Source organism: Sphaeroforma arctica (genome assembly GCF_001186125.1).
Source record: "Sphaeroforma arctica JP610 unplaced genomic scaffold supercont1.557, whole genome shotgun sequence".
Classification (NCBI taxonomy): Eukaryota; class Ichthyosporea; order Ichthyophonida; genus Sphaeroforma; species Sphaeroforma arctica.
Window position 1 is genome coordinate 49229 of NW_014040001.1, and position 11002 is coordinate 60230.

At 42.5% G+C, this 11002-nt stretch overlaps 3 protein-coding genes across 3 annotated transcripts in view; all 3 read right to left on the minus strand.

Annotated features, from left to right (window-relative positions):
• Positions 1–1797, minus strand: part of SARC_07216 (hypothetical protein) — a 4382-nt gene extending 2585 nt beyond the window's left edge. The window contains exon 1 of the mRNA XM_014298855.1: positions 556–1797. Coding sequence (XP_014154330.1) covers positions 556–1334 — 779 coding nt within the window. The 5' untranslated portion in view covers positions 1335–1797. The remainder of the gene's footprint in view (positions 1–555) is intronic.
• A 2821-nt stretch (positions 1798–4618) lies between these two features.
• SARC_07217 (hypothetical protein) lies at positions 4619–6940 on the minus strand (the record flags this gene model as incomplete). The annotated part of the gene is made up of 5 exons (XM_014298856.1): positions 6698–6940; positions 5684–5815; positions 5336–5560; positions 4987–5154; positions 4619–4795 (listed from the first exon to the last, which is right to left on the minus strand). The coding sequence occupies exons 1-5, from the start codon at positions 6926–6928 to the stop codon at positions 4619–4621; spliced, it is 933 nt and encodes a 310-aa protein (XP_014154331.1). The 5' UTR covers positions 6929–6940.
• A 2140-nt stretch (positions 6941–9080) lies between these two features.
• On the minus strand, positions 9081–10734 carry SARC_07218 (hypothetical protein; the record flags this gene model as incomplete). Its single annotated transcript, XM_014298857.1, has 5 exons — positions 9081–9610; positions 9725–9955; positions 10126–10237; positions 10371–10474; positions 10575–10734. Coding segments are annotated over 5 exons (946 nt in total), but the record flags the coding sequence as incomplete, so codon positions are not given.
• Positions 10735–11002: the final 268 nt, after the last annotated feature.

Sequence of the window (11002 nt, forward strand, 5' to 3'; positions counted from 1 at the left end):
GTTAATGTAGGTGAATATGTTTATGCATGAAAACGTATATGTTTTGATATAAAAGACTAGCCGCTTTGTTTAGTTACTCAATTGGATCCAAGAATGTGTATAGATGCATACCCGAATATGATTGCTTATGAATACCCACATGCCCCTTAATAGTGTGTAATGCATTGTTAAAGTACACGTTATCAAAATACTTGCGAATGCTCTTGCCTCGAACGCCTAACTCTACGTGCTTAATTGTGAGTGGATGAGCTGTAGAAACATATACGTTCAATTCAGGTGATTTTGCGCGACCAAAAGTAAGAAATACAGACCCGTACGCTTGTGCAGCAATACATACGACATGGGTCCCGTCACTATCTCGTATCCCTGAGTAACCATCACCATTTGAAGTCCAACAAGCGTACGACACTGCTGGCAAATGCCAACACATACAAGCTGTTGCATGTACACTGTATACTAATATATGTGAACTGCACTTCAGTAAAGTCAATCTCAGATTATGTTGCCCAATTTCCAACATCATTTTCTCGTACAAACAAATGCCGCAAGCCATACTTGTTCTGCAGCGCCGCTAAGGTCTTCACTGCATCTTCGTAGGACGCCGACTGCAGCATATAAGTTGCCTTTAGCAACGAGTAGTGGGTATGACTCACCACCAACCACGGTATGCTCTCCACGCGTGCCTGCTTGTCTTGCGCGTGCTTCTGCTCGAATTCTCCTAATCGTTGCTGGATGGGCTGTAACAAGGCTTTTGTTGCGGTGAGATTTCCAGCCGTGAGTGCAATGTGCACCTCAGAGAAGCTCAGCAACAGCTCAATCTCTGCCAACCCGGCAGACATGGCACTCAATTTTGCGCCGCCTATGAGACTCAAAGCACCGTCCATATCTCCCTGTTCGCCTTTCACACGCACCAGCAATAGAGTCATGCGGAAATACGCGCTCGTATGCACAGGTGGGCACACTGCCAGGGCCGCTCTCAGTCTACTTGTGGCTTGATGCGTATCACCTACGCGTACGAGCACCTCACACAGCGTGCACAGTACATCTGCCTTTACATCATCCATACCCGAAACACACCCGGCAAGCAACCACGCGCGTTGGAGCGCGTCCAGCGCCCGGTCCGCGCTATCTTCAGCGTACCTGGCATACAGCTTGCCCAGGCGCATTTGAGCGCACATCTCCACACGCGGTGCACACGGTACTAGAAGGCCTGCTTCCAGACACTGTGCCACTTGAGTGTAGTGTTGGCCTGATTCGAAGTACTCAGCCATGTCGAAGAGTATCTGCTGATGCTCTGGGCCTGCAGGAGCCATACTTCCGTACGGCGTGCTCATGGTGTAATTATAATGAATAGATATTACCTCAATGTGTTATAACTACGAATGTATGTAGAGACTGTGACTTGTAATTGTACACCTATGTGTCGTATTTATTAGGGTTAATACCTCTATGCTGCACAGTTGTATACCTCAACGTGTTATAACGAGAAATGTTTTTGTGTTGAGAGCACGGTTGTACACCACTATAGTTTATAACCACGGTTGTGCACCTCTTTATGTTATAACACGGACGCGTGTATCCATTTATGTGTTCTCACCACGAAAGAATACCTTTATGGGGTCGTGCCTGATTTTGGAGGGGAAAAATATGAAAGCTGCAGTGAAGGGCGTATGCACACCACAGTTTATCTAACACCGCAGAGCGCGTACGCTAACTAGGGTGTCGAATGCACACGACGTCATGGCGTATCCGTATGTTGTGTGATGCGATTAATTCATGTACACACAGTACTTGTATTTATACCGGCTTAGCACACGTAACTACAAAATAGTAAATATATAAATAAATATATATAAAATAATACACGACCCTGACCGTCTGATGACAGTGGTCAATTTTGTGCTTTTATAATTTATATGAAGTAGTTGTTAAGGATTGGATACACACTACACAGTAAACATAGTCAGATACACTTACAGCTTCAGAACGTACGATTATGAGCATATTTCAGAGCACACGGAACGCGTTTTGTTCACGGCAAGGGGTCCTTATGCGAGTATGTCGAGCGTATTCGAATCCGACAAACCACGGTACTATGATGGGCACAGGGGAGGAGTTAAGGCAGACTTGGGTCTACAAGTATGTGCATCTTGTCGTGAAAGTCTGGATATTAACTGAGCCCTTCTGTGTACTTATTTTTTTAGCCTTGTCATTCGTGTAACTGAGGTGCCATTTAGAAGAATTTGAGATGGAATATTAAGTCCCAGTTAACAGGATCTTGCCCTGTTCGTCACCAGTACTGAAATCCGGGCAAGTGACCACGCACACGTACACATAGTTTAGGCAAGACTATCTGTGTGCAACCCCGGAAGAAAGAAAAGGCAACACTTACCAGTTTTATGCACTTGCAACACATATACACGTATCGTGTTGTCCTACCTGCCACCATGGTGGCAACTTCTAATGTACTTCTTGTAATACCCGAACAGATATAACAGTAAGGGCTTTCGAGTGAACGACCGCTTCTTATACGGTCCGTGTGTTCTATTTCCGAAGCATACTCTACTTTGGAATGTAAAAACATATAAGGACATCACACCTGAAGCCTGCAAGATATTCACGCTCACACACCCCAAACCGGGTATGTCTCTGTAAGGGTCGCAAAAATACATACCACTCTATATGTGTAGCGACAGTGTACGCATGTGCTCTATTTTATTACAATAGAAACTTTATGCGCAGGCCACGTATGGTCACGTATCAGTAGAAGTGTGTGGTCTGTTGATACTTTTGTGAGTACACATACTATCTTATTTTTACATGAATTGCACAAGCGTAATTGGAGTCGCCGATATTGAGCAAGCATTAAGTCTACAATATAGCGTGATCGTTGTACCAACTCGGCACTGTCTTCAACCTTCATATTTTTGTCGTGTCAGAAATTGTTGTTCTAGGCCTTGGGGATCAAAATAGAAAGCTGACTCCAGACATTTACAAGTTCTTCAGCGACCACGACATCCGGCTCGAGACATGCGACTCTGTAAGTTTCTCTTCAATAGTCGTTCATTTTCTCGAGAGTCAAAAGAATCAATGTATGTCAAGAAGTTTTTATGTACACAGTATACACTACCACGGAAAATTCTTGTGTATGTATACAATTATGTATTTATATACCTATGTGGGAGGAATTTTCGCTACCAAGACGTCCAGTGTGGACGTGTGACCCTATAGCAGTCTCGTTTGACTATGAGACACCTTTGCAATTTTAAAATTGAATAGGATGGGTCGATGGGAATTTAATTCCGTGCGTACAGTATATGTTTACGTTTATATTTTCCAAAAGACCGCGATAACCAACTTAGATATGAAGTTCACGGGTGTGTCGTTTGACTGTGCTTCAGCGCAAAAATGATAAACGTATACTCGTGTATTTGTCTGTGTACAGATTTACGCCATTTCAGAACTCATTTTCGAAATGATTGTATGTGGTCAATGATTCTTATGTATCCCTCTGTCGTATGGTTGGGAAAATATTAATGCCTGTACAATTGGTCAGCTTCATGCACGAACTTGCTAGTATATTGACGGTTTTGAGCGTGTTTACCTACTTGCTGGCGTGCTTCGCTAATCGTGCTCGCCAGTATACGAGATTGCTTCCAAGAAAAAGAAAATGGTGCAAATTCATATCTCATACATACATACGTGCTAGAAGAAAGACACGAATACATGCTTACATGCATTATATATATGTGTGTGTGTGTTCTATTTTTAATACTATACAGAGAATTGCTGGCCAGCAATTCAATCATTTGTTTATTATATATATGTATATATATATATATATATATATATACATTAACATGTCCTATTTCTAAAACCATGCAGAGAATTGCTTGCCAGCAATTCAACCATTTATCAGAGGGTATGTGGAGACAAGTCGCGGCTGGTCTTATACCGGTGCACAAGGACGATACACTCAGAGAAGAAGAGTTGAAGAAACGCGCGGAAGCCAGAGTGCAGATAGACCGTGCTCGCCGCGATCGTGAAGGGTAAATAAATCTAGAATAAGTATTCAAATAACGCGCTTCTTGCTGGGTATCAAAATGTTTTTTTGGCACATTTGCACAGATGTATTTTAGAATCGATTGTCATTGTGGATGGCAACCTACGGTATCGGTGGTGTTGTAGGCACGGTATGTTGTAAGAGGCCTGCACGACCAAATACACAATCTCCTATTTCCTCAATTCCTCAATTCCTCAATTCCCGCCGGATCAACCGTTCTACGGATTGGTTTTGGGATAAAAATGCCCTCAAAACTTTGCGACCCAGATTGTCTTACCGTCTTTCATTCCTTGATATTTATATCGTATGGGCTTAGCTATCTTTCTTAGACTGCTTGGTGGTCTTGAAGTATGAATATGTCACATAGTCGGTGTACATCGTGAAGAAAGTCCCGACCCAAACTGCAAGATGAAGAAGTAGAGTGGGTTAGTATCATTCTTAGAATAATCAAAGTTTCAAGGAGTGTACCCTAAGCGCACAGTAATTCGGCAAGGCAGCCTGGTGTATGTATTTATTATGACGAGGACCCAATGATTAGAGACGAAGAGAAATTGTTTACTTACAGACAATGGGATACCACAGCATCTCTGTCACGAGGCTGTTGCGTGGGTTGAGACCGTTACTCTGTATCCTGGAGAGCTCTAGGAATAGCTCATTGGTGATCTGATAGTGACCATTCTTCAGTCCATCTAGTAAGTATTCTGCAACCTCTTCCGGTGATACTAAACCGCCCTGCATTCCATCCAATACATGTGACGATGGCGGTGAGTAATATAGTATCCAATAGCATGTGAGATACAGCAATTGACTCGCAAATTGGTGCAGAATTGATCCTCGCATCGACTAACAGTCACAAGTTACAGATGCAGCAACTTTAGTTCTCTACAGCCAACTACGGAAGACACGTTTACGATAAAACTCACCAGGGCTTCGATTGTTTTTGTTGGTTCGGGCTTTGTCTTCTGCTCCTCAACGAAGCCGGGGGTGTCAATATTTGACGGGAACATGACACTCACATCAATACCCTGGCTTCCCGCCTCACACCGCAAAGCATCAGCAAATCCCCTGAGCGCTGATTTGCTTCCACAGTACTGTGATGTATGAGTGAGAGAAATCTATTAAGAGCAAAACATATTCTTCATGTGAATCGTACTACGGCAAGTTGGGAATAAACCGAGGCTTTTTCGCTCGCAGAGGCTCTGCAATGTACCAAGGAACAAATATTTAACAAGTTTCACAGGTAGTATCTCCAAAATCATCTACGCGACTAACCTGTGTGAAACCGACAAAAGGTGTTAGAGCAGCGGCGCTACTAACGAAGGATATCCTGCCCTTCACACCGTTCGCAATCATGGGTGGCATGCACGCCTTAGCAACATGAACGGCGCCGAAATAGTTGACATCCATTAGCTTGTGGAACACACTCATGTTTTGTTCCAGGAAGAGACCGGGCGTGGCCATGCCTGCGGAGACCACCACCACGTCAGTTGTGCGGTTCTGTGTGATGAGAAATTTGTTGCAAAAATAAGACCTTAGTTGCTTGATATCTAATATTTCGAGTGAATCTCGGGTCGGTCGCCCTATCGCACCCAAGACACTGAAAATGATAAATAAACGCACCATTTCTTCATTGCAAGCGGCAATCATCTTCTGCACATCCTCGAAGTTGGTGACATCGCACGAATATGAGAACAGCTTACGATCAGCCTTCTTGTCAGCCGACAACTCTTGCACGGCAGTCGCAAGTTTGTCCTGCAGGACAAAGTGGAGATAGAGGTTGATATAGCAGATTAAAGCAATCTACATGGTGTCTACAAACCCTTCTGAACTTCACAGAACATTTAGGACATGCGCCTGAATCAATAAATCTAAACACCGCTATTTACCCATATGTGAAACAAAAACATTGCAATAAGTGATACTCGGCCTATACTTTTGCACTTGCACTTGCACATGCACATGCACAAGTATGCACAGTCATGGCAACATATATGAGAGTACGACACAACAGTCAAACGAAGCATTAAGGGACAAACTCTCCTGAAAAATGTTCATATAGAGCGTCAGAAAATAAAAATAAAACGATGACGTGAAATAAACACCTGGCATATATTCACGATTACTTTGTGTGGAGGTGCTAATAGTTTGTATGTATATAGAGAAATTCGTTCGTGCATAAGGAAAGCGGAGGACTATGTAACACAACGAAGTCAGGTCCTAGAATATGCTAGTACACGCCTGTCGAGAACACACGATAGCAGATATTATGTAGCATTGATAATGTAATAAAAATTTCGTAGAACTGTTTGCGTCGTTCTGTGCGTGTACGCATCTTGAAATGAAACAATCCAACTCTGAAGAACCAACACTGACGAAAAGCTAAGCCTGTGATGATGCACTTAATGAATAATATCATAATAGCCTGTGTGTATCGAAAGAGTTTTTTAGCAGTGAAGAATACCGGAAGATATTGCTTATGAAGTATAGCAGTGAGCATTCAGCTTTCGGTCTACCGATAACTATTGCAAATTGGACATACTGCACACCCCCGTAGTAGAATAGAGCCTTGAGTGATATATTAGCGCTACATTGACAATTGAATCTCTGGTTTCTCTATGTTAATTGCTTATATACCTTAGATCGCGAAACTATCGTAACATTGGCACCTAATTTTAAGCAGACGCGCGCAAAGGCTAGTCCTAGCCCCTCACTGCCACCGGTTATGAGCACGTGTTTATTATCCACATCGAATCCAGGTCTACGGGCGTACTTTAGAACCGAGCTAACCATAATACACCCTATAAGGAACAATAATATCTGGACATATACATTCAGCCCCGCGAAAACATTATAGATAGACTCCATCTTCAACAGCGGACGATGTGTGATTGACAAAATGCAAGCAACAGGCATATAAATAAATACACAGAACATGCCCTCTATGGCTCGCCCACTAACTCAAATTTACGCACCCTCCTAAAATATTATTTTAGGAGGCTATGAAGTTTTGATACCGAACTGTGAAAATATTGGTACAACTGTTCAAGAGTACATTGTACCGGTAACCGGCTCTATCTTCAATTTCTTGTGATTTTGCCCTACCCCTGGCGGCTGGCCCCTGGCGGCCTTTTCGCCAGCTTCTGATTCGTATGTATGTACCCCCCCCCCGATATGCGATACTGGTACCAAAATAAATTTAATACAATGTAAATAGTAAATACGAAATAGAAAATATTTACATACATCATGAAGAAACTGCTTTCAGGTCTCTTGCATAGATGCTTTGAAACCATACTTCATGTAGCAAGTACTCGTGTACATATACACATATGTAGGGAACCTGAAATACAGACACGTTTTAGAATTTTAATAGACAGCAAAACCCATTGTTGATAGTTTGTAGGGATACGTAGTAATCGGTGAGTCACGTGCGTTCGTGAAGACGTCATCAGACGTACACACGGGAGTGATAGATTGTGCGAACATGGGAGCCACCGTTGCGAAAAATCGGAAGTATCGTAATTCGGCTTGGTACGAAGCACAAAATACCTCAGCCCAGTTGTCTGTAGTATATATACAGATAAACACTGTTCTTTCAATCACAATACCTGACCATATTAGTCCTGTACACCGAACTCGCCACGGATATACAGATAACAAAATTTCTTTCAATCACAATATCTGGACATGCCAGACCTGTACACCGAACTCTCAACGAAAAATTGATCATGCTTAATCTCTGTTCTAATCTTGATAGGTATCTCGTCCACTAGTGGCTAGCAAGTATATATTGGCCTCGAAGTTTCGAACTCCATTGTCAAAATCTTGATATTTTTATGTCTAATAATGCATCCTTATTTATACAACTTATAGGGACATCCATGCTATTGTCCCAAATACCACAACAATGATATGCAATGTTCATTTTAAATGGACTTCCATACTTGTTGGCGTGCTAGCAAATCTCATGTTTATTCAAATCTCACTATCATCCGAAGCAACTGGACAACACTCGTCAAGAATGAAAATACTTTCTACACGCTTACGGTTTTCATGGATGCAGAATGTGCCCAGTAAATCTTAACACCTACAATTACCACCGGTGTATGCTCCCGGGTAGATGCACCGACTGGCGCAAAGGTCACTAAGCTAATTGCTTGAAACATCATGACGGATGGAGTGTGAATACATTCACAAGGTCCTGGAGCTGCGGGTTCTCTCACCTGTGGAACGGATTATTATATCTGTAACACCTACTGAAGCTGTGACAACACCCGGCACCTCTTGCACATTTAATACTTCCAATGGCGGCGTGTGCTGACACACCTGGCCCCTCTAGCCCAGCAGGTGTTTCGATAGCCTATACGAAGAAGTAGCTCCGCATAACTGTAAGTGACTCAGACTCTTGAAATGCCTCATAGATGTCTTTGACAGTAGATACCGTTTCCAAATCTTATCTATGTGATAGAAGTGAATCACTATGCTACCGCCATAGTATACGTAGCGTGAGAATACAATTGGCAAACTTCGTGCACGATCTGAATGATGACAAAATAGCAATTCAGATAGAACAAACAAAAATAGATTGTGCCGAACTGCCAATAAATATACATATAGGGTACCGATAATCCCAATATGAAATAGGCTTCAATCCGTTAAGCGTAAACACGATTTCAAATTGCGTTAATGTAAATATACTAAGTACTACCTTTCCGTACGTAATATCATAGCCTTCTGAAAATTACACAATATACAGAAGGCTATGGTAGTATACGCCATAGCCCGAACGTATTGAAGCCTGTTAGATAATATAGTAGCCTCATTTGTCAATATGTAGAGCACAACAGTCTGCAACATCAGTGTTTTCGAGGACGAACTTTAAGCACATTAATTACACAGAACATTCTACAAACCAGTTTGCAGCTGCACCTATTGTCACGGCTTATAGATTATCTTGAGTGCAAGGCTTGTAAACTTCCACGTGTGTAAATTTTAAAAAAGGGTTCAACACCAATCTTACGGGTAGCTTGTTTATTTTTCTTTATATAAAGTTGAATTCGAGAAATAGCACGAAACCTCTGTCCGTCATAAGTTAGAAGTACAGCATAGTATATACTACGTCACCGCTAGGATCAATGCCTGCGGCAAAGCACATTGCTATAGATTCCGTATGTACTACCAGTGATCTTGAGTAGATTCAGTGGGCGCCTACTCCGCAGTCGTTGGGAACATGATGCGCAGTTTCTTGCCCGTAGCGCCATTCTCCTTCGTGTCCAAGAACTCCTTGTGCACGTCTTCCAGAGCAATATTGGTAAAGGTGGAACTTGCCCAACCGCCGTGTTTAAGTCCAGGGTTAACCTTGGCACTAGCTGCGCGCGTACGCATCAACAATGATACGGTGTTGGTAGTTGCGGATGGCGCTCCACCTTCAGAGATCCACCTGTTCAGCAGGAAACCGTGCAAATGCTTACTTCTGTAGATCAGATCCAAGGGGTTGATACCAGCTACCGGTTTGCCACTCAATCCACCGTACACGAAGCAGTGGCCCTAAGTGTGGAAAACAATCAGAAAATTGGCGAATGAATAAGATTCAATTTAATTGAAGCCTGAAATCATCGTGAGTTCGATAAAAGAAAAATAAAAAGTCAATAGCAACCGCACCTTGTTCGGCAACATGCTTAGGAGAAGTCCGGTGTTATCACCGGCGACGGCATCGAAAGCAACGGTTATGTCTAACTGTTTGATCTTATTTTTCAATTGTTCCTTCCAATCTTTGTCATCGGTGACAATCACGTGCGCCGCACCTAATTCAGTCAAAATTTTCTTCTGGTCCTCTCTTCGAACTATATTCACAAGAGTTATTTCTGGATCGTCGCCGACCAGCTTGATAATCTAAAACGGGTATACGCAACATCTGGCAATTAGAATTATTTATATACGATGATCTGACAGTCTCTGCTCCAATCGACTAGGAATTGTGCATCATAATTTAGAGAATTACTTTCAAAATAGTATGCTCGGCAAACATATCGCGGACTGAAGCAATAAAAAATGGAACTTACCATCTGACCAAGCTGACTGGCGGCTGCTGTGTGGATGAATGAGGCTTTCTTGCCATGGAATTTGCAGTATTCCTTAACGGTATCGACAATTCCTACCGCGGTATACGGGTTGCTGTAGGAGAAGCACGAGCACTATTTAGCAGCCGTGTACATGAAGCACAATATCAAAACACGCGAGAATTTTAATTTCAACAGTGGAGTCCTCATATTAATCCCATTACTTAATAAACGATGAGAAAACTTACACAAAGAAACTGGCGGCATCCTCAATCGCAAGATCATCGGGCATTGGCCAGGCACCCTTAGTTGCATCCACTGCAACGTACTCGGCGTATGTACCGCCACCACCCTGTCGTAGCGAAAGTATATCCAATTTTCGTTACGAATAGGCCAACGCCAAAACAAACATTCTGTCAGTGAGGTGCAAAAGACAGTTAGTTCCAACATACCACAGCGACTACGCCGACCTTCTTGCCGATTTGACGGCTTGCATAAAGACCATTCCCTGCTACCACGATACCAGATCCTTCATTTCCGATGGGAGTCGCTGTGTTGGTGTCACTTCCTCTTTGGGGGGTCAGCCATGCTCCATAATCACTTGGATTGACCTAATATGTACATTTCTTTTTAGTGATATGCAACACCCAAAAAAAAGATTGACTGCTATGGTTATTCCCATATTCCCGGCTGCGGCACTATGAGGTATACGTGTGGGTCAGAAGAAAGCCGAGTCTTGATTGCGGAGAGAAGAGTAAGGAGATCACAAGTCACGATTTATATACATATGGATATATACATATATATATCTACGAGTCTTTTGTATTGTACAGACAGACTAATGCCCCAAATATATATATATATATATATATATATTATA